The sequence below is a fragment of the Tenrec ecaudatus genome, chromosome Y, assembly GCF_050624435.1.
Source record: "Tenrec ecaudatus isolate mTenEca1 chromosome Y, mTenEca1.hap1, whole genome shotgun sequence".
NCBI classification, from domain to species: domain Eukaryota; kingdom Metazoa; phylum Chordata; class Mammalia; order Afrosoricida; family Tenrecidae; genus Tenrec; species Tenrec ecaudatus.
The window spans coordinates 1,436,455-1,461,899 of record NC_134549.1 but is presented as its reverse complement, the minus strand read 5'-3'; the positions used below and the strand labels follow the sequence as shown (position 1 = coordinate 1,461,899).

At 34.7% G+C, this 25,445-nt stretch overlaps 1 protein-coding gene across 2 annotated transcripts in view; it reads right to left on the bottom strand.

Moving 5' to 3' along the window:
- The window catches only part of LOC142435576 (ubiquitin carboxyl-terminal hydrolase 9X-like), a 188,143-nt gene that overhangs the window by 64,465 nt on the left and 98,233 nt on the right, over positions 1-25,445 (bottom strand). For both annotated transcript variants that reach the window (XM_075539809.1, XM_075539810.1), the window contains exons 16-23: positions 22,515-22,857; positions 18,862-18,957; positions 18,168-18,379; positions 14,726-14,966; positions 14,249-14,398; positions 13,557-13,677; positions 3,328-3,458; positions 2,875-3,153 (exon numbers count right to left, since the gene is read on the bottom strand). In XM_075539809.1, coding sequence (XP_075395924.1) covers positions 2,875-3,153; positions 3,328-3,458; positions 13,557-13,677; positions 14,249-14,398; positions 14,726-14,966; positions 18,168-18,379; positions 18,862-18,957; positions 22,515-22,857 — 1,573 coding nt within the window. The remainder of the gene's footprint in view (positions 1-2,874; positions 3,154-3,327; positions 3,459-13,556; positions 13,678-14,248; positions 14,399-14,725; positions 14,967-18,167; positions 18,380-18,861; positions 18,958-22,514; positions 22,858-25,445) is intronic.

Genomic DNA, 25,445 nt, shown 5'->3' with positions numbered 1-25,445 from the left:
ACAACTCTTATTATAATCCATATATCAATTGTATTAGGCATATTTGTATCATTCTTTTCTAGACAATTACTCTCTAATGAGCCCTTTGTATCAGCTATTTTTTCCATACCCCCCACCCTTGTAACCCCTTGATAGATTATAAGTTATTATTTTCATATCACACAGAGTGCTGTCTCCGTTCCCAATGATTTCTGTTGTTCTTCCCCCTGGAGGGGTGTGTATACTTGTGTGTCGATCATTATACTCAATTTTCTCTTCCCATCTCACCCCTCATTCCCCCTTTTGTTATCAGTATTCTGATTCCTGCTCCTGGGTAGCGTGTATTGTGATCTCTTATCTCTACCTGTGTATATGCTCTAGTTTAGTCTGAAGTGAGAGGCATTACTGGGTCATGGTAGTGGGGTGTGAGGAAGCCTCAAGGAACCAGAGGAATATTCTGTGTTTCATCGGTGCTTTACTGTACCCTAATTGACACATCTCTTCCCTGTGACACCTCTGTGGGAATGTTCTATTGTCTACAGATGGGCTGTGGATCGCTGCTCTTATTTTAAAACAGCCTCTTTTTTTGTCCTTTGGCAGTACATAGTACTTCCAACATTCTTCACCAGCACCATATATGTATGTTCCTTAAGTATATTGTTCTTAGGGGTCTTCCTTGAAAATCTTTAACCTTATGCCTTTCTCAATTCCTTCTCTTCAGTTTTTAAGATATTCTTTTACTTAGTTCAGGCTCATGTTGCTAACTGCTACCAAAAATATATTTCAAGCAACATCCCTTACCTTACACAAATGCTAAAATCTCTAGTCATTTCTCAATACTTAACTGACAGGTGATTTGAATATTACTGTGATGATGAAAAGTATGCCACTACTATTGGAAATACTATCATCACTGATAGAAACATGTTAAAAGGCTAAGACAGAGTATGAAGGAATAGGTAGACCACGTCTAAAAATCAGACACTGAAAGCTTTAGTAGTAGTAGGACATTCTTACCCTTATGACAGAAATTGGGCCCTTTACACTGGAAGACAATAAAAAATGTGACTGAAAAGTAGAGTGAAACACTAAGGCGATCTACCGAGCAGCAATGGGAACAAAACAATGAAGTCCCCAGGGAATACCAAAAATAGACTTTGAGGTCAGGGCATAAACCTCATCAAACTCGACCCGGAAAGCATGCCTAAAGGGCAATAAACAGAACTGTAACTATATATATGTTTTTCTTTTTGTTGTTTTCTTTTGCTGTATTGTTTTTCTACTGCATGTCTATCAAGATAAGATACGCGGAATAAACAATCCAGAGGAGAAAACAGGGACAGAGAGTTCTGGGGGTGGAGGTAGGGGGAAGGGAGTGGAGAGGGAGGGGAAGTCCACAAACCCAGGGACAAGGGAACAAGTGATCTAAAATTCATGGCGGGGAGGGCATAGGATGCCTGGTAGAGCTTGATCAAAGGCAATGAAGACTAGAAGAATTACTGAAACCTGAATGGTGCCTGAACATGGTAATGAGCACATGGAAGAAGCACACCAGCCTATGTGATTAATATGTGGCAAGAGGATCAGGTATTAGGCGTCAAAAACCCAGAACCAAAAACACTGTCATTGTGTATGAGGGGAAGCAGTGTCTCAGTTTCTATGATGCTTGGAAATGTGTTTTCTGATGGTCTTAGGCGACCCTGTGAAAGGGTCATTTGTCCCCTAAATGGATTGTGACCCACAGGTTGAGAACCACTGATTTAGAAGGATGAGGTTAAGTACAAGATTATTTTTACCTATGTTCCATGGCTGTTCAAATCTTCACAAGTAACTTTGTAAAGAATGGGAATCCTAGAACAATTATTCAGAACCTGGATTATATCTCAATTAAGTCAATTTCTATGGAAACATTAATGAAGGAATCAAGTAATTGAGGGGATTGCAATGGATATGTTTATGTAATATGTGAATCAATTAGTGAATGTAAAACTGATGATTTGGTCTGTAAATCTTCATCTAACTACACCCTCCACACCATCAATACTAAAAAGAACTATAAGCAATGCATGGAGAAATTCATAACAAAACACCCTTCAATATATGTGTTGGAAAGCAAAAATGTTATTTAGAGGAGTAAAGTGAATAATGATCAAAACCATGTTGAAAACTAGAAACTAACGAAGGCTGAATAATTAATACATTTGAGTAACCATATTGGAGAAAAAATTGGAATACATTAAAGTACATGAAATGAACATACTTGTGCAAATGATATACAAAACCACATACATACAAATGACATACAAAACCTACAGACAAACTCCAAACCTATTGCCATCAAATTGAATCAGACTCGTGGTGACAGTCTTCCTAGACTAATTTTTACGCAAGTAGATTACCAATCATAAAACTGAACCAAACTTGTAACCACAGTACCACAGGGGAACATACATGTTTAATTAAAAGATAATTTAAACTGCAAAATATTTGGCCAGTTTTCATTTTCCTTACTAACAACTAAAAATTCTAAAAACATTGTGTTCTTTAACTTTATTTTCTTCAACCAATATTTGTTAAAAAAAAACCCTCAGTTATAATATAATAAATGTAACTCTAAAATGAAATGTTCACTTAACTTACTTTTAATTTATGAATCAACATTCACATAAAATTTGTCAAACATGATTTATAGGAGGAAAAGGGTGCTGGTGAATTAATAGTGTTTAAAATTTTAATACAACCATGACAATATTAAAAACTATCAATAAACTACATTTCAAATTTTGAGTTGTATTACTTATTAAAAATTCATTGGAGAAAAAATTACTAGGAAGTTCAGTCAAAATTAAAAATTGAAACAGAATATTTATTGAAAAGACATAAAAATTTGTTTACCGGTGTTACAGGATTTGCACTACCTACTGCAGGCTGACAAGCTTCTGCTATAGCTCGAACATGGCCATAGCCAATGGCAGTTAGTAGCAGTTTAGCGATTTTGAGAGCATTGAAGTAGGCACTCCTTCGTGTTTCCATATCTGTACTTGGTAGAAAGTTATTTCTTGTCAGCATACTCAGTACAATGGGTAAGCCACCACTTTTCAAAAAGTGAAATTCAAAGTCAGAAGAATCGTCAGTCAGATGTGCACCAGCAGGCATTAACAAGGCATAAACTACCTGGAAATAAGGAGCAGAGTATATTAAGAGCCATCCCAGAAACATTAGCAACTTTAATTTCTCCTATCACCACTGCTGAGAAATTAACTATTTTATGAGTTCATTAAATCTTATTCATGTTCTTTACATTATTGTTTACTGCTGAATTTATAATTTTGAAAATGAAACACCAACCTCTGTTAGATACAGGACTTGGGAGGCAGAAGGACCAAAAAATAGTGAGTCAAGAGAGGAGTTAATGCTGCTTCGTCCAAGTTTTGCTTGGTCCAAACAAATAGCTCTAAGGTTGTCTATTGTTGTGGAATCTGCAAAAGTGAGTATGCACAAGTCATCAGTAAAGAACAATTATATAGCCTCTAAAATTTCACTGCTGACATTTGAAAGAATCTTACTGGGTTAGGCAGGGGCTACTAATTGCAATGTCACTCAATGGCTGTCTGCCTCTGTGAAGGAATAGTTTCAAAATCCTAAATAAGATTCTGAGTCTGCGGCCCATACAAACTACAGGACCACTGCCCCTCCCGCCAGAAGAATTTACTTGAGGACAGCACTGAGACTGCAGCTAGGGGAGAGGGGCATGTCTATCAGAGAAAATGGGAGCAAATGAAGGGGGAGGAAGAGAGAGTGGAGCACATCCTGACCACCAAACCTGGAGAATGATATCCCTGCTCTGAACAGCCATTGGACAGAGTGGACAATATGGCTGATCCCACTATGAGACACATCATCCTTGTTGGCCCAGTGCCCTAAGGGGGACAACACTGAAGACTCAGTGTCAGGACTGGCCTGAACTTACCCTGCAACACCGAGGCAAACCACTAAAGGCTTGCAGCAAAGCAACCATGGGGGCAGAGCAGGGAGCCCCCGAGAGAATACAAAGGACAGACTCTGGGGCCAGAGCATGGAACTCCATCGGACCTGACTGAAGGACATGCCTAGAGGTCAAAAATCAGACCTTGATGTATTTACAGGTTTTTCGTACTTTTAAAAAACTAGTTTATTCTTCTGTGGGTAATTAGTTTCTTTTTTTTGTTGTCATTGGTGTGTTCTCACACATCGCTTATCTTGCTATGAAGTGATTTTTGGTGTATATTATTATCTATACAGATCTCTCTAGATAAGATAGAGTGAATAGTCTGGAAGAGAAAACAAGAGGACCAATGGTTCCGGGGGACACGGGCGAGGGGGAGGCGGGGGCAGGGAGGTGCGGCTGACCAACCCAGGGACAAGGGAGCAAGAAGTGATGCAAAATCAGTGGCAAGGAGGGTGTGTGAGGCCTTGGGATTCAGAAAGGTCAATGTAATCGAGATATATTACTGAAACCCAAATGAAGGCTGAGCATGATAGTGGGGGGGAGGAAGTAAAAGGAAATAGAGGGAAGAACTACTGTATATACTGGTATAAAGCCGATGTTTTAGCCCAAAATATGTGCTGAAAAACGGGTTTGGCTTATACACAAGTCAGTGGTACTCCAGCAAGGTGTAACATCCCACCCCTACCAGATAACAGGATGATAGGTAACAGGATGATCACCCGTTATCTCACAGGAGATAGCCGTTTCTCCCCTATTCATTTAAACCCCACTAACATTGCAAGGCTTTGAATGTTTGTTTACTTATATCTAACCAATCAGAGGCGTCCTATGACTTGCACCTTTGAATAACCCTTTTAAAGACTGTGTGCAAAGGATGTGGCATGAATGGATGTCATCTGGTCAAGCCCGACTAACAAAAGGAGGAAATCTCATGAAGCCTGACATAGAGTTAATAGCAAAGTGGGTTTGAGATGCATGGGAAGACATTCCAGAAGACACGGTGCGACGTGCTTCCAGAAATGTAGTATTAGTGATGTTATGGATGGCAGTGAAGACTGCGCTTTGTATGAAATGACAATAGTGATGGTGATGATTGTGACCTCAGTGAGGACAGTGTCTATGTTGACCTCACACCAGCTGAAGCTGTGTATTGGGAAACATGATGGCGAGGAATCCAGTTTTGAAGGATTTTAACTCTACATTTTAGCTTGGCTGCTGATTGAGCTCAGGGAATAGTACTCTTCAGGTATCATTGTTGATACCTTATTGTTTTTGTTGAACCTATTTTCCACTTACTGTGTAGGTTTACTAATGTTAACTGACTTGTCCTTTTATTCATGATTTTTATTTAAAATAAATATTTAAATACATTACCCCATTGATGTCTCAATTTTTAGTAATTTTATTTTCATTTGTTTTGATTATTGAAACTCACCAATAGCGTCTGCATTTTCCGACCTAGGCTTATACTCGAGTCAATCAGTTTTCTGGTTTCCCAGGTAATAATTAGGTACCTCGGCTTATACTCGGGTAGGCTTATATTCGAGTATATACAGTAGGTGACAAAAGGTATTTATAGAACTCTAAAGACTGGAATGTACATATGTAAATATATTTATATACGAGTGTGGGGGAAAAGATCTATGTGCATACATTTATAGGTTGAGTATTAAGGCAGCAGATGGACACTGGGCCTCCACTCAAGCACTTACTCAATGCAACACGTTGTTCTATTAAATTGGCGTTCCATGATGCCACACCTTCCTGATATGATTGCTGAAGAAAAATGTGTGCATAAGCAAATGCAGTGAGGAAAGCTGACAGTGGTCATCTATTGAAAGTTATAGCGTCTAGGGTCTTAAAGGTTTGAAGATAAATAAGGGACCATCTAGCTCAGAAGCATCAAAGTCCTCATGGAAGAAACACATCAGCCTGTCTGACCACGAGGTATAGAAGGAACCAGTTATCAGACATCAAAGAACTAAAAATCGTATCAGTAGGTGCCCACCTTCCTTATATGATCACTGAAGACAAACATGTGCAGAAGCAAATGTGGTGAAGACAGCTGATGGTGCCCGGCTTTCAAAAGATATAGCATGCAGGGTCTTAAAGGCTCAAGGATAAACAAGTGGCCAGTTAGTTCAGAAGCAATAAAGTCCACATGGAAGAAACACACCAGCCTGTGTAACCACGTGTTGTGGAAGGGATCAGGTATCAAGCATCAAAGAACAAAGAATCAAATCATTGTAACTTTGGATGTGCAGAGTGGAGAGTCAAAGCCCATCTGTAGGCAACTGGACACCCCTGACTGAAGGGTTGTGGGGAGGAGATGAGCCAGTCAGGGTGGCAATGATGAAACATATAACTTTCCTCTAGTTCTTAAATGCTTCTTCCCCCCAACTATCATGATCCCAATTCTACCTTACATATCTGGCAAGACCAGAGGATGTACATTGGTACAGATAGCAACACAGGGATACCATGGCAAATGACTCTTTCAGGGCCAGTGGTGAGAGTGGTGATGCCTGGAGGGTGGAGGGAATGTGGGATAGAAATGGGGAACTGATTACAAGAATCTACATATGGGCTCCTACCTGGGGGAGGGACAGCAGAGAAGAATGCTGGGGGAGATGTCAGACAAGGGTAACATGACAAAATAATAATAATTCATGAACTATGATGGGTTCATCAGGGAGCAGGGAGTGGGGAGCGAGGGGGAAAATGAGCTGCTGATATTAAGGGCTCAAGTGGAAGGCAAATGTTTTGAGAACAATTATGGCAACAAATGTACATATGTTCTTGATACAATGGACGTATGTATGGATTGTGAGAATTGTACGAGCCCCCAATAAAATGATTAAAAATATATCAAATTTCTACCTAATATGAACAACATGTAGATGTTTTTATACTTTATATTTTATACCTAAAGAAAAGAAAAACATTTGATAAGTGGTAAGTTTTGAGAATGATGATGGCAACATATGTACAAACGTGCTTGACACAATGTATGTATGAATTGTGCTATGAGTTGTATGGGTCCCCAATAAAATGATTTAAAAAAAAAGATTCTGAGTCTTAATAGACTCCGTGGCAGTTGTTTAATAAAAACAATTTTTACTAAATTAAAAAAAATTTTAAAAACCTGTAATAAGGCAGCACAACCCATGACTTGAAATCAGAAATATATTACCAGATCTGGATGGGTTAATTATAAGACTGCAAACTTCAAACACAAAGAAAAGTTTCCTCTTCAGGAACCTCAAAAAAAAAAAAAATCAACCAATCTAATTGCCTATCAACAGATGAATCTGCATAAACTGAAATATTACAAACTCACTAGGAGATACAAAGATCTGAACCAAGCGATAACATGGATAAAACTTGAAAATAAATGGTGAGCAAAGGAAGTCAGATAAAAAAGAAAAATACTATGATATACGAGGGGGTGTCCCAACCCCCCAAATTTCCTGCCCTAAGTTATGTATTTGCTTTTTTTTACAAAACAACCTTATCACCTTCAAAGTACTCTCCATTACACTTAATACATTTGTCAAGTCTGAGATTCCATTCTTGGAAACATTTTTCAAACTCATCTGTTTGGATGGCTGACTGCACCTCCCTCGGTGATTTTTTTTCTTTTTTCACCTCATCTATGTAGTCAAATAGCTGTCCTTTATTGTCCCTCTTCATTCCCAGAAACAAAAAGAAGTCCCAGGGAGCAAGATTGGGTGCTTCAAATGTGTGGGGCAAGAGAGGCAAGCTGTTATTTGCCCCAAACTGGTGCACTAATATGAGCAAGTATATTGTTGTAGCGTCAAATCCAGTGTCGTCTGCCCCATATCAGGCATTTCTTTGTCACACATTGTTAAGCAATCTTTTTAGAACCTCTAAACAGAAAGCATGATTAACAGTCTGACCTAATGTAAGGAATTCCAAATGCATTACATTTTCACGCATTTGAGCAACTGATGAACCTCTAGTACTAGAGATTTGTCATCAATCGGCATTTTACCTTTTTTGATGAGAAAACCACTCATACACTTGGTGGTGAGCTCATGGATATGGGTATAAAGTACAAGTGATATGAGTTGGAGTGGAGACACTCAAGAAAAACTAGAGTATACTAAAAGTGAAAACTTTTCTGCTGCAAAGGTTTCTATACTTAAGAAAAACATGATCAAGTTGACAAAGAAATTAAAATTCCAAACCAAATTCAATGCAGATCACTTAAGCATTCTACAGCATAGTGTAGAACTGCCCTTGTAGGTTTCTAAAGTTATAAAAAGCTTTATGGGATACACAGATTAATCCATTTCTGCTGGGGTAGTTGGTAGACTCTTGTTTAGCAGTTCTAAGCATAGTCTACCTTTACCAGAGTTCTTTGTTAAACAGAAAAGTGGGCGCAGGGAGACCACCAGACAGTGTAAGATATGACAAAATAATAATAATTTATAAATTATCAAGGGTTCATGAGGGGGGTGAGAGGGAAATGAGCTGATATCAAGGGCTCAAGTAGAAAGCAAATGTGAGAATGACGATGGCAATAAATTTACAAATGTGCTTGACACGATATATGTATTGATTGTGATAAGAATGGTACGAGCACCCAATAAAATTAGTTTTTTTAATAGTTGTGTCTCATGGAGTCATGATTTGCTCATCTAGATACTTTGAGTTGTTTGGTAATTTTGTTATTTTTTTAAGCAGACAGATTTTTATATCTTCTTTGGGGAAAAGTTGATTTTAATATTTTGCTTACTTTTAATAGAGCGCTCATTCTTTTAAGACATGTCTAATCTATGGTCGTTTGTGGGTAACTGGATAACCACTAGTCTGCACCCATAAAGATTATATGGCAATTTTACTCTTCTCATACAGGATCACTGGTTTTGGGATTATAGATTCGAGGTACTTACTATCCACTCCTTTCCAAAAAGGCCTTCAGAATGGGACAAACTTTTGAAGTTATGCATAAGGTTTTAAGTAATATGTTCTTCAAAGTGGACAGTTTTGATTCCTCTTAGTCTGTAAAGTCCATTAACACCTGTTCACGTTGGATGACCATTCTGGCATTTGAATTACCTGTGACATAGCTTCCAACATCGCAACAGAACACACGCCACTATACTATGACAAACTGACAGAAATATGCTAGAGTCAAATACTTCATGATCTCAATAAAATGAAACACAAAATGGTTAATATTTGTAGAGTGGATTATCTATCAAACAACCCTCTGTACAACAGAATTAAACAATGCACAGGGCTGTACTATCTCAAAATCATCACTTTATTTGATCCAACAAGTTCAGCTAGTATCTCAATCTATTTCATTAAGGGTGCTTTTATTCACTGACATTTTACTTTAATAAACACAATGTCCTCCTCCAGGCACTGGCTAGGTGTCCAATTGTATCATAAAGCTCAATTCTTAACAAGTTAATAACCATAAGCCTATGAAGAAAGTTAATTAAAGTGACTTAATATTTGTACAACCACCATGAATACCAAAGTTGGGTATATTGGAAAATTTTCCAGTTGTTTTTTTTTACAGTCAAAAACTGAGTAAATATCTAGCTCATTTGAAACTACTGGTCACTGGGAGGTAAATGAGATTAGCAATATTAATAGTGAGAAAAGACATCCTTGGTTGAAGAAATGTGCCAGAGAATTCTTTTAAGACCAATGACTATATTATTATACATTAGACACTTGACTCTTACTGGATACTTTATGAAACAAATCATCTACAGAAAAAATTGACAGAGAAGAACAATACATCAGTGAGACCGAAAAAAATAGCTTAGGTAGAAGTTTAAGCAAAGTTATAGACAAAACAAGATCCTGAGAACCAAGTGCAAGATGTGATAAGCTGCTGACAACAATCTTGCATGTTGAGTTAGGTTTGCTGAGCCACACAAGAAAAAAGTCAATGGATGTTGGATGTTATAAGAGCTATAAGAGCCTCAAATAAAATGATTTTTTAAAAAAAGAATTAGTCTCTTCAGGTTAAGATCAGTGTGGAGTAACGTGCCTTTGGACCTTCATAGGCACCATTTAAAAAGCTATATAACGTTGACCAGACAGGGCATAAACAAAAGAAACATCCGCTAAAGAGACATCCAGATTTGACTAATAGGTTGTTTTGATTAAAGAGTAGTAAGATGAGCATTTCTTGTTAATTGTATCCTTTGGTAAGGGACTCTGCCATCATAAGTAGGTCTATGAATTTTATGTAGTTACTACAGATTTTGGAAGAAAATTTGTGGAGAGATAGCTAGTGTAAGGACTAGTAAACAAAGGGCTTCAGAATCAGTCTTGGCAAAGGGCCCATTCTCTTCTTTACCCTTTGTCAAAGAGAGGAGTTAAGAGACATTGAAGACCAATCAAAACTCCAACAGCCTTCATTAAAAAAAAACTCCAATCTCATATATGACAAGAGGTTAAATATTAAGCAATTTTTAAGCGGAAGAAAATTTTAATCTCAAAACATATTATACAACTATAGTAAGTGAAACTGTAAATAGTAAATAATGGAATTATGAGGCAAAGAAAAGAATCACAGAATCAAGAAATATGTTCAATATCTCTGTCCACTTGATTTTTGATAAGAGTAATAGGTAAAGAAGATTCCCCTTCACATATGGTGTCTAAACTCATTTCTACACATAGGAAAATTATAAGAGTTTTACTTCACATTACACATAGTAACAAATTCAAGCTGAAATAACTTCAAGATTAAAACAAAAACTAAAAATATTTTAAAAGATGAAACTATAAGGAATACTCGCAGGGATTGTTTTAATAATAAAAAATCAGGAACTACAAGGCCAAATAATTAAATAGAACACTCATAAAATATTTAAATAGTTAAATGATAAGCTACATATTAGGAGAACATCATTGGAGACCATATACCACATATACTCTAGTATAAGGCGACTCGAATATCAGCCGAGGCACCTAATTTTACCACAAAAACTGCATTAAAAATGTGCTGAAAAACTCAGCTTATACGCAAGGATATACACTATATCTAATGTTGTTACTGTATATGCTATTAAGTCAGTTCTTACTCATAATAGACCCTATATACAACATTAACAGACACTGTCAGGCTTTCTTATACAATTGTTCCCATATCTGAACCCATTGTTGCAGTCACTAGTTCAATCTATTTTGTCAAAGGCCTTCATCTTTTCCACCTCCCCACAACTTAACCAAGTAGGATTGTCCTTCTCCAGAAACTGGTACCTCCTGACATGTACATGAAACAAAGTTCATGAAACTAAGTCTCGCCATCCTTGCCTCTAAGAAGTATTCTGGCTGTTCCTTTTCCAAGATACATTTTTTTTATCTTATTGGTAGTCCGTGATACTTTCAATCTTTTTCAACAGTACCATAATTCATATCATGGATTCTTTTTTGGTCTCCCTTATTCTATGTACAAATTTCACAAACACATATAAGGCAGATGAAAATATCAAGCTGGATTAGGCACACCTATATCTCAAAATAAGATCCCGTGTTAACAATACTTTAAAGAGGTCTTGTGCAGCAGATTTACCCCGAGCATGGTGTTTGACCTGATCAATCTTTTCTCCATTTAAACATGAAGATATCTCATTGTGAGGGTTTTCTTTACATGGAATTTTAATCCATTCTGAAAGTTTCAGTCCTTTATCTTCATTAAAAAGTCCGTTATGTTCTCACTTTCAGCATGCAAGGTTGTTGTCATCTGCTGAGTGGTTAAAGACTACCAGTTGCTTCTTGGGGGAAAAAATGAGGTTGTTTTTTCGTCATGTCTTAGTACTTCAAAACCCTATGTAAGTACACTGATTTTGTCTTTAGTAGTTGTAAGGAGAATGAGCATCAAAGAACGCCAGGTTGTTAGAACAAAGTGTTCTTGCATTGAGGGAGGACTTGTGCAGAGGCCCAAAAGTCTGTTCCACTACCTCAATGTACTGTCATATAAATATATGCAAATATTTTTGAGTTAATATATTTATATATGTATACACTTGTTTATACCTTTATCCACAGCTGTTTCCTTTTACTTTCCACCTGTCCCACCATCATGTTTGCCCTTTTTCTGCCTCTTATTAAGTACTCTCAACTAGGTTGCGTTGCTTCAACACCTGCAGGATCTCTACATCATCATTATTGATATTAATTCCCTACTTGTTCCCACAACAGATGTGGTGAAAAAAGCTGATGGTGCCCAGCTATTAAAATATATAGCATCTGGGGTCTTAAAGGTTTGCAGCTAAACTAGCAAAGAAGCAACAAGTCCACACAGAAGAAGCACACCAGACTGTACAATCATTAAGTGTCGATGGAATCAGGAAACAGGCATCAGAAGAACCAAAACAAACATGCCAAAAAACCCATATTTTTGAGAATGAGAGGGTTGGAGCACAGACCCCAAATCCATCTGTAGACAATGGAAAATTCTCTCACATAAGGGTCATAAGGAAGCGATGAGTCAACCACAGCACAATACAACACGGATGAAACACACGACTTCTTCCCTCCCAACTATCATGATCCCAGTCCAACCTTTCATAGCAGACTAGACCGAGTGTATACACAGGGATAGAAAAGAGCTCATGATACATGGGATCCAGGTCAGATGAACCCTCAGGACCAGAAATGGGAGTAGAAATACCGGGAGAGTAGGGGGATGGAGTCTGGAGTGGGGGAGGGAAAGGGGGACTGATCACAATGATCCATACATAAACAACCCTCCTTCCCCCTACAAGGGTGCCAAACAACATAAACCATAGAGGAAGGGAGACAGCGGTCAGTGTAAGATATGAAAAAAAATTATAATTTATCAAAGGGTCATGGGGTCATGAGTAGTGAGGGGAGGGAGAAGGGGGGAAAGAGAGGGGCTGATAGCAAGGGTTCAAATAGAAAGTAAATATTTAGAAAATAATGATGGCAACATATGTACAAATATACTTGATACAACTGATGTATGGATTGCTGTAAGAGACTCCAATAAAATAATCTTAAAAAAACAAAACAAAGGCAAAAGCCTTATGTAGGATCTGTACAAGTTGGACCTGATTTAATGGTATGTGTTATATGTCTGATAAATATCCAGTAAATAATGTTTAAAACTTCAACAATAAAAACTGTTTAATCTTAAAACACAAATACCACGCTGAATAAACACTTAACCAAGAATGATATTTAAATGGCCAAAACATTAAAACTTGTTTGATACCTTACTCACCAGAGTTTAAAATAAAAGCCACCATAATATTCATAATACTTACACTGGCTAATTTGAAAAAGAAAAAGAAATAGTAAATGTTGGTAACAACATAGAAAACTGGATATTTATACATTGATGGTAGGAACTGTTACAGTACATCTGTATGGTTCTCCAAAAAACTAAAAACAGAATTACCATATGACACAAAAACTCCATCTAAAATATACAGAGAATTGAAAACAATAAGGTAAACAAGTATATGTACCCAAGAAACCTCCCTTTTTAGTTCATCATGTTTTTTGTAAGCATTCTTCTATGTGAAGGTGCTAGGGACTAAGGATGCGGGTCTATCAATTGTCTTACCAGGTGGCATAAGTTTCATGAGTATTCTTGCACTATCTCTCAGAGGTGGAATATTCAGATTGCTGCCTAAATCTGCAACTTGCCAAAGGAAAGTGATGTATCTGGGATGAAGTGACATTATCTAGAACACAGAAGACACTCAACGTATGTTAAAGGCTTTTATTAATTAAATTCAATCTAAAAGAGTTGGCTACTTGTTAATCTCATCTAACAATTTTAAAAGGCATATCAAGTTTTCTGCTCCATCTCTTAATATTTAAAAATCCACTATAGTTATTGTGGATTATATATTGTATAATATTATATTTTTAGTGTATTTTAATATATTTATGAGTAATTTCATTCTGGCGCCCTTTCTATCTTTTGATAAATGTAAATTTCTGAATGACTAACCACTCAGAAAATTTTACAAAAAGATGTCAAGCCAACCCAAATAAAACTATTGCTTTTTAAATTCATTAACCAATGTTTTAAAGACTCACATCTATCTGATATGTAAACAACTTGGATTATTATACTTATATAAAATTCCCCCTTTTCCCTTCATATAAAATGCTTATAGCATAAAGAAAAATCTTTCTAAAATACAAACATAATTTTATGAGAATTTACTCTATGAAATGGCAAACTCCTTAAGAAAAAAACTGCTTTAGAACTTTTTAATATTTGTTTTATAGATGGTAGTTACTTACCACCCCTGGCAAACAACGCTCTGCTTCTGGATTGGGACCATCACTATACTGGTTACAAAGGTTTCCAAGAGATCCAGATGAGGAATCAGAAGAACTATCAGAGCTTGATGGTATATTAGAACTTATTTGTGTAAGTTTTGCAGTAATTAGCTGAAAAGTGACAATAAATGTTAGTTTCAAAGACTAAAGGCTATACTCATGTCAAGCTGAAACCAGTCAGTTATGAAAAATTAATATTTCATGCTTTAATTTCAGGATATCATTTAAGAATACTATCCAAGATAATCATATAGTTGATTGATGTACTATATGGCAACTGCTAAAGATGATGTCTTGCTCATTTTGTGATTATAATCTAAAGACAACACAGAACACTTCACATGAAAAGATGCTCAGTTAACATTTACTGAATTATTAAAAATAGCCTCAAGTTTATACAACTTTGAGAATATCTGATAATTAAAGAGATACACTTACTGATTTATCTTTTAAGTTTAGTAGTCCAATAAGTTTTCTGTCCTCTTTAGAAGCTATTAGCTCACCATCCACAAAAAGCTCAACTTTTGTATAGACTACATTGACTTTCACATGATTGAGAATACATCGTCGTACAGAGCCAAATGTATCATTTGTGTGGGACGATATATCCAAGTCATCGATATGTCTTCCTTGGTTTGGAAATTGAACTTTAAAAGAGAGGTGTTTACCACGAAATGCTCTGCAATAAAAACAAACAAATGAAAAACCATCACACTTAACAAATTGCAAAGCAAGTAATAAAGCCTTTAGGGCTTTAGAAAATGAACATCAAGTCCCTTTTAAATGATAAATATTGATCTTAAACACATAACATATACAAATATGCTTTACACAATTGATGTATGTATGGATTGTGTTAAGAGTTGTATGAGCCTCTAATAAAATGTTTTTAAAAAATCTTATAAATGACAAGCAATGTTTTTTATCTTATCTCTATGGTGGCAGAATATATGATCTAGTTGAGGAGTATAGACATGATTCATATTTCTTCCATTTTAATTTGTTTTAAATCTCTATTTTAAAAAAGAAATGCTAAGATACATAATCTTATGGAAGAATTTTTTAAATGTAAAAAATTACAATATACTTTACTTAAAAAATACAAAATAAAAATCATATACTTTGCTGACTGTCCAGAAGCAGACTCATGTTTGCATTTGTATTAATTTATGTAGTCTGTAAGCCTAAAAGGTATTTACTTGTGTTTTCTTGATGAAGAAAAAACATCTGATAATGTAAACCATTAAAAACTATAGTTAACCTTAATTAGAATGGGAATCTCAGAACACCAAATTATGCTTAGATGAACTTATACACAGATCAAGGACAGCTGGGTAAACAGAACAAGGGCATACTACATAGTTTAAACTCAAGAAAGGAGTGTGTCTGTGTTTATTCTCTCACCATATTTGTTCAATCTGTATGCTGAGCAAATCATTAGGAAGGAGGGTACAAAGAATGTACCAGGACTTGAGAAAGGCTTAAAAACAACTTTCTTTTGGTATACAGATAACACAACATTGCTTGCTGAAAAGTGAAGACGACACGAAGCACTTGCTAATGAAAAGTAACCATTGAAGTCTTCATTATGGATTACAACAATATTATTAAGACCAAAATTTTTATAACTGGATCAATAAGTTACATCACGGTAATCAGAGAAGACTGCAATTGTCAAGAGTTTCATCTTACTTGGATTTACAATCAATGCTCCAAACAGCAGTCAAGAGATCACAAGAACATGTTGCATTGAGTAAATCTGTTGCACAAAACCTCTACTTTGAGGATTAATGTAACCATTTATCCAAGCCACGATATTTTTAATTAACTCATATATATGTGAAAGTTGGATATTAAATAAGAAAAACTGAAGACTCTATGGATTTGAATTATTGTGTTGCAGGAGGATATTGAAAGTACTGTGGTCTGCTAAAAGAACAAACAAATCTGTCTTGGAAGAAATACAGAAAGAATGCTCTTTAGAAACAAGGATGATGAGAGTTCATTTCACATACTTGGGACATGTGGTCAAGGAGAGAGGCAGTAGTAAAGCGAAAGTTCCTCAACAAGATAGACCAAATAGTTATAACCATGGGCCCAGAGATAGAAAAATTGGGAGACAGCGCAGGACTAGGCAATGTTTTGTTTTGTTTGTAGAGTCAATATGAGTTGGATCCAACAAAGAGCACTTAACAGCCTGAAAATAACAGATTGGATTCTTAGTTGTCTTGGGCTAGGCCAAATGTTTCAGGAAATAGATGAGAGTGCCCCTTTGAAGGTATTGAAATAAATGATTCAGTGAGCTGTAAAAGGATATATTTTACATTTGATCATTATGGTCAGTTTTTAATTGTCAGGGGGCACTAAGTAATTTTTTTCTGAAAAGACGTAGTTTGGGAACCTTCAAGTTAAGTTTAGATTCTAAGAAGTAAGTTTATGCAACTTAAACTGTAGACCTTCAACAGCCATGTCTTATTTTGGCTGTCACCATTATTTTTTCTTTTTATTATGTGTGCCTTTTTTTGAACTGTTCAATCAGTATCCCAAGCCATATGATGTGCAATACTTTTAATTTCTTCTATACATATTTTAGCTTAGCAAAATTTCCAAATTAAGCATCAAAAAACAGTAAATAACATTTGAATTAATCATTAGCTGTCACATTGATTAAGGACTTCAGGACTCCTATTTGTCAGCTGTATGATAAAACATTATAAGAAGATAGTAAAGAGTCTCACATTACATCATGATAAAAGCAATAAGGAAATGTGATAGTATTTGACACAGAAATGACTAAAGAATGGGTGGAAAATAAAATTTTATAAAAATTATAACTATTTCAGGTATAACAATTCAACTTCACTTATATATACATCCCTTAAGTTTAAGTGACTCAAAAAGCTTACTTTTGATAATTGTTTTTTTCATCTAATTACATCTCAAATCCACTTATACTCATCACCAAATGGTTAACTGTACTATAAAATTAGTTTTTATAAATACACCAAAACAGCATTTATTACTCAATACAGCAGTGACAACAGAGAGGACATACAAACTTCAGAAATTTCACTCCAGCAAAAATAATAAAATATGGAATTTTAGTGCAGATGCATTGTGAGTGAGACTGACTATATTTACGTTCTTTAAAGATCTGTCCAGTCACCCTTTTTGTATTTTGGTATTAGTTTTACACCAAGATAATTACTACAACAGCATGCGTTACTGAAAAATATAACACTGGTCTGTGGTATTTTAAGGGAAAACTGTGATTTGCCAAAATTTCCTAATGGAAATAACTAGAAAATGACTTAACTGCTAATTCTACTGAACACTGCACAGAATCTGGCAGTTCTCCACTGTCTCTGGAGATTCATATTTGAAGCTTTTAGGAAAATAAAAGATTACTTTAGTAAAACCAATATCTTGCAGAAGCAAAGGACCTCACTAAGGTAATGTGGAGTATGCCTTTCTAAAGGAAAGCACAGCAAAATTATCATTTGTAAAACTATTATTTGGCCCATGGATAAATGCTATATGATATTATCATCCCAGAAAAATCATTATGTGCTTAATTTCAATTCTACAAATGATATAAGTAAAACATATTAAAGTTTACTAAGATATTTTCATTTTATACTAAATTGTGAAAAAATAGCTGGTGGCACTATAGAATTTTGGCTTGAAATAGCCAGTCAATAAAGCTGAAATAATTTTACATATTTTTTCAGTGAACAAATATATTTAAAAGTAAAATAGTGCTCACTTTGAACCACAGTAGAAACCATAATGTAGCAACACCAAGAATCCTTTTCCTAATCAGTGAGGTAAATATCAAATAATTGAGAATTAGCAATGGTCTATCAATTTTTTTACAAACCTTGACATAGGTAGAATCATTCTTTCCTCATGATAATTACTGTCACATTCATTTATGTATTCCCTTAAGACAGTTAGTACTCTAACCATTCGAATAGCTTCCTGTCTTGCATAATCATTACTGTCTTTGTCACCATCCAAAATATATAATGTATCATAGGAGGCTTTCAAACGATCAAAGCAAGATTGAATGAAGTCTTCATGGAGGACTATCTACAAATTACAGACCAAATAGAGGAAGTTCAAGTAATTAGAAATTTCAAAATTACCGGTAATACATTCCAATCAATGGTGTCAAAATTCCAATTACAAAGTCTCAATAAATCACCAAAACATTTAATGAATGATAAAACATTTTACCAACAATGAACATGTTTGCTAAAAGAAATCAATATTGTGAAAGAAATGAGTATAAACCAATGATTAAAACTAAACATTATTTTCTGAATCAAATTTCTGTGTCAAGCACATTTGGTCATCTTAACATTCAACAATAATTATGCTCAAAACATTCCAAAGTAACAAAAATAATTATTAAAGGAACATTGATTTTATCAATATTTTCCAAGGGAAAAACAATTAGGCACATCAAATAACTTTGATGAAATTTTAAAAATACTTAAATTTTTAAAGATCCGAGAATGCAAAAATTACTTAGAATTCTAGTAAAAGCTTTTATGCACTTCACTGCTCACCTGATTGACTTTTAATCGGGGGCCAAGATTTGTATATATCTCTTTAAGGAGATCGATAGCTCTACTAGCAATGTCATCATTACTTTGAATCACAATCTAATTCCAAAAAAGATAATAGCATTAATAAGTTTTAAGATATACTTTAACAGAACAATGAAATTCAAATCTTATTTTTAATGTATTTTATATATTGTCAAAAGAAGGCTATCCTACGAAAAAACTAATATGAACCAATTATTTAAAAATAATGTAATATCAAATCAACATAGTTAAATAAAGTTTGCCATATATTCAATTTGGTTAAAATTCTGCCTTAGAGATATTCTATTGCCAAAAAAAACTGTGAATTACCAAAACTCAAAAAAAAAAATGCCATGGTGTCAATTCTGACTCACAGTAATTCTATAGAACAGGTTAAAATGGCCCTGATTTAAGTTTCAGAGACTGTTAACTTTATAGGAGTATAAAGATCTCCTCATGGATTGGTTGGTGTTTTCAAATTCTTAACTTTGCATAATTGGATTGAAATTGTCAAACTCTTAGAAGCTGAGCACTTCATTACTGCACCACCAGGGTTTTAAAGAAAAATGATTATAACAAATGAGCTAAACATTTCAAAATGAAATTTACTGAAAAGGAAAAAAATCAAATCATCAGAATTTGATCAGTATTTTTTAATTAGTGCAATATTTAAGGCTTTGCTCATAAAAATGCAAGTATATAAAAGTTTCTTATACATATCAATTTTTATTATGTATTTATTTTCAAATACCTTTTTATTATAATTATTTTAATTGGCATCTTCCAAAAATATTGTGTCTAACCATTGTCACATTTGAATTATATAATTTACTAGCTTTATTTTCAGGAGAGATTCATGCCTCCATTTAAGAAATAATTATTCCTGTAATATCACTAATTCCTATCAATGACATAATTACGTTGGTGTAAAAATATACTTAAAATATCTATGACTTAAGAAATTAAGAGACTACTGGAAAGAAAAGGCGTAAACAGAGTAGACTGAACTGGAGAAAGGGTCTTCCTTTTTCACTTTAATTTACAGTATTTGGAGAATTTATTATTTAAATTTTCATTTGTAAGCATTTCTGGTATTCACAGTATTTTAAAACCAATGGTTTAAATCAATAGTTCTCAAGCCTCCTAATGTCAACGCTCTTTAATACAGTTCCTCATGTTGTGGTGACACCCCAACCATAAAATTATTTTTGTTGCTACTTCATAACTGCCATTTTGAGTCATGCAACCCCGTGAAAACTTCGTTTGATGCCCCCAAAAGGGGTCCCAACCCACAGGTTGAGAACTGCTGGTTTAAATGAAGAGTATTGAAACATTCAATAACCACAGCAAACATTTTTTAAAGGATTAAGGATTAATTTTGTTCATGATCTAACTGAAGAGAACTAATGATTAACATTTGAAACTGCAAGCAATTCCAGATACACACATCTCAATTGATTCAGCTTACACAATCCTTACAAAAAACACAGTTGAGTAAACTTTCTGCTTTGTGAGTGCCAAACCTTGAGCCCAGATCAGTTGCAGACAGGTGTTCTCAAAGGCCATTTCAAACAATTGGGATAAACATTTTGAAGTGTATCTTGAAAGACTTATATAGATGAAACATGGCTTCACCTTGAAGACAATGGAAAGTCAACTCATGGTTTCTATGACATGGACATAGTCCATGGACAGGTCCACAATACAGGTCATATTTGTGTTTTGGGGACACGAAGATCAACTGGCATAATATAGTTCACAAACAAAATGTTCTACATTTACCTTGATGAGTAGTTACTGGGATAATGAAAATTTGTGAAAAAAAACCATCTATGGTACAGATATTTTGTCCTTCTCTTTCCAAAGGAAAGAAAAGTGATAAAAAAAGACCAAGTCATCTGAAAGCTATTAGCCCAAAGAACTAATGAATCACACAAATCTCATCAACCACAATACTAAGACCAGAAAACACAAATGGTACATGGCTACTATCAACTGCTTTGAAATAATTTACATTAGAAAATCCTGGAGAAATAAGTGGAATTTCAAAACTGTCAGAGACAAAGCTTACAGGTCAATGGTACAGCAAAGACCTGTAAAAACGTCTGCCTTTAGTTATTCATCAGCTCTGAATCTGAACTCACTTCATGTAAGACCAACCATTAAATATAAAAAATAAAGTGTTCACCAATGAGAAAGAAGATTAAGAAAAAGAAAGAATGGAAACAGGAAACAGAGAAAAAGTAGGATAACTAATGGTACAAATAATTTAACGTAAGATTGCTATGTTCTGTAAACCTTCACATAATTTAGAAAAGGTTAAATAAAAAGAGTAAAGATCAAGACATTTTAAAAAAATTTTTAATGTCTGAGACATTTTGCTGTTAAGTTTGTGGAGGGCCAAAGGATAGCACCATCTACTTATTATTATGAGAGTGTTTTGGCAAAGTTGTCCATAATTTTGTTAGAAAGACACCAGGGTTTAACCGGAGAATTTTCTAGCACAGCAGTTCTCAAACTATGGGTCACAACCTCTGGCCGAGGGGGGGGGGGAAGTTGAATGACTCTGACACAGGAGTCACCTGATTCATAACAGTAGCAAAATTATGACATAACAATGGAAATAATGTTATCGTTGGGAGGTCACCACAACATGAGATATTAAAAGGTCGCAGTGAGATAGTTAAAATTTATTGAGGCAAACTGGCCAAAAACATGTGGGTTTAATTGAAGAGTGGAGAGATAAATGGCTTGATGAGCCTGGCGTCTTTCTAGTTCTCGGGTTTCTTGCTTTCTGATGGTCAGGCCAGGGTGCAACTGCATTTGCCAGTTCCCTGCTTCAGCTGGCAATGCTCACTTCCTGTGAGACATTCCTGAGAAGTCACATGGACCTACCCAGATGCAGCCCTGGGTGCTGGAGCAGCCGTGTGGAGACCCCTGAGATGCTTACATGCTTACTGATTCAGCTTTCTCTCTTTAAGTTGGCATCACTGCATGTGTTTTGTGAGATTGAGGAGGACTTTGTGAACTGAAGTCAGACACATTAGTTAATGTTGGACTTGTGCAGCACTGAGTTGGGATGTTTTCTTGATGTGCACTTACTCCTTACATAAAATTCTCACACAGATGAGTTTCTGTGTTTGTTTGTTTTTCTAATGTACCCAGACTAACACACGCAGCATTAGCAAAGTTGAGAACCACAGGTCTATCAAAATAAAGCTCCTCGATATGTATCCTCTTAACAAAATTGGGCAATTATATACCAATGTTAGTGGGAAACTAGGTATCCATTATGCTTGTAAACCCGATTTCTTATTTTAGTACTTTTGTTTCCAAATCAGCATCCAATTTTTTTTCCTACTTAATGTAAAAAAGATTGTACTGACATGGTTCTTCAAGAATGGGACTAAATAGCTGCTATCAATGCTTACAAAAGTATTTTGACATTGACAACACTTAAATTGGGATAATAGCGTTACATTTTTCATTTTTCTATTAATTGTTTTGTTTTAAAACTAAGTTCCATAGTGTAATTCTCAGGCAAAATGACGATTAAGTAATTAAAATAAAAAGAGAAAAAGATAATTTATCAATAACAAAACCTTCAAATAAAGTTTCTATTTCTCACTTACTCTCCAAAGGTAGTCTAATCCTATTAATTCCAAATTATCCATCATATAGACTCTTCTTTTTTCTAATAGTTTCCCTTCTCGACAATTGACAGCTTTGAAGAATCGCTCAAAACATTTCAATCCATTCTCAGTTAACAAGGAAGGATCAAGCTGAAGTACATTACTTTCAAAGAAATCCTTAATAATATCAGGATCTAAGTCTGGTTCAACACCCATTAATTTGGAATACCATTTAAAACAAGCTTCACGATCACAGAGATAAACAGCATTCTCTGCTAAGCATGTCCATATTTGTTTAGCCTGAGGAGCGCAGAGCCATAGTTGACCGTTTTTCAATAAAAACCTTGGGAGGGGGGAAGGGAAAAAAAAGATAGTTAGGATTTCCATCATGTTACCTTCAATAGTAGTCAATTTTTAGACACTGTAAAAATAGTTTTCAAAATGGTATTTTAATCATAGGTTCTAAAATAATTTCTTTTTATTCACATACTAATAAAATATTAATTCATTTATTTGATCAACTTATTAGTTATCTACTTTTTTCAGGAACTTTGCTAGGTGAAATAATTTTAAATGGCTTTAGATTTTCCTTTTCCTCTCCAGCCCTTAACGTACTCACTCACACTCACTCCCTACATACATAGTAATCTTGACTCTTAGTTCCCTATGAGAGTCATATGCACAATAACAAAGAATCCATGGACAAAGTATATGTGAAAATAAGGTAATCACCCCTTATTGAAAGGTAATATATTTTGTCATCAAGGGTCTTTCAGGGATAGTGAGTGCTTAGGTAAGCTGAAGATTTACACTTTCTAATATTATATGAAATACTACTCAAGTTTTAGAGAATAATCTGCACATAAACTTTGTTTGTAAATAGCAATCCATTGAATATTTAAAAATATTTAAATTAAGTTTTCTAAGGCTTTTTAGTGTTTTGATTATTTAAAATTCATTAAGACAAAAAATATAGATGATGATTCTTTTAAATCTCATTATATTAGCTCTGTAGATTATTTTAAAACTCTTCTACCAAAACTATTTTTAAGGAATAAAAATTGAAGTATTGCTATGTACTTACTGCAGTCTGAAAGTTTACAAAGTTATTTTCCATTCAACATATTATTCATTTTTCCATTATATTAAGTTGAAATCCCCATAATACATTAATACTATTTCCTATTCTTCCCTAAACCTTTTCTATTTATCTTTCTTGTCTTTTTCTGCATCAGAAACTTATCCTTTAATCTTAATAATTTTATACTTAATTTTTATCTAAAAAATAATTTTATTTTTAAATAAAAAGATACCAAGTCTGACATTATACACTTAACGTGCCTGAAAGAAACAACCTGTTTCTATTTTCTATATTATTCTGTTTTGTTTTCTATACTGTTAATCAATTCACTCCAGTCTCAAATGTCACTTATGGCTAGGAATTCTGGTTTGACCAAAAGGAATCATGTTTATATGTTAAATTCACTTATGTAACAGTTAAGAGCTATTCATAAGGTTTTCAGTGGCCAATTAAATGATCAGTCTATTCCTTTTTTTAATTCAATTATTAAATGTTTGCTGAAAGTTGCTCCTGCTGGGAGATTCAGGTACTGCAACACGATCCATGAACGACAAATCAGACACTGAAAGCAAAATTCAAGCCTCAAATTGCATTATCTTAGAAAGTATGTACAAAAATATCATTAGATGATGAAAAGAATACAGTCAATATACCGAAAAGAACTAGTTGAAATTCAGTAATTTCAAGATGTCATCCCATTTACAAAAACCAATGATAGTTACACTGAAAAGGCAAAAGCCAAAAAACAGTGTTCCAGGAATTAACAGACCACCAAAAGAAATGTTTAAAATATTATAAGTATTATGTATGTTTCCATTTCAAAGAAAGTTTACCCAACAGAATATACAAGTTAAAGAACAGTATCACTCATATAAAGACATTTAACCATTGTCGTAGGAACCTGCTAGAGGCTCATGCCAGATTTAGAAGAGGACATAGAAGGAAAATATCTTTGCTGATATCAGATGGATCTTGAATGAAAATAGAACATAAGAAAAGTGTGTTTTATTGACTGTGCAAATACTGTGTGAATAATAACAAAGTATGGATAGTTATTAAGAGGAGATTTACAGAACATTTTACTGTGCTCATTTGGAAACTGTACTTGGACAAGAGGCAGTACACCAAAAGAAAAGTGTATTTAAACTCAGTTTAAACTCAGAAAAGGTCTGCTTCATAGTTGTATCCGCTCACATTACTTAGCTTTCTGGATGCAGAGCAAATTATCAGAAGTATGACAGCATGAAAATGAATGTAGACAACAGGAATGATGGAAGGCTTTTAACAATCTGTCATATGCAAATAACACAAGTTTGCATATTTAAAGTAAGGACTTGAAGCACATACTGAAGAGGATCAGAGTGCAGCTTTCAGATTGGATTACAACTCATTGTAAAGGGAAAAATATTCTCACTGCTGGACTAATAGGCAGCACTATGGCACTGGGAGAAAAGATTGAAGCTGTCAAGGATTTCACTTTGGTTAGATCCACAATGCTCATGGAAGCAGCAGTTTGAGAAAAAACAATATATTTCACTGGGAAAATCTGTAGAAGACTCTTTAATTTGATGGAATATCAACTGAAATTTCCACAAGCAGAAGTAGTATTAGAATACTTAATCATGAGTATAGATGTATTATTGATACCAGGAAACCTGGAAGACATCTACTTGGCCAACTGACTGGGACAGATACCTATTAGTACTCATTCCAAAGAAAGGTGATTCAACAGAATACACAAATTATAGACACATGCATGCCAAATTTTCCTTGAGATCAATAATGAATAATTGCAATAGTGCTTTAAAAGGAGGCTGCCAGAAATCCAGTCCAAATTCATAACTGTATGA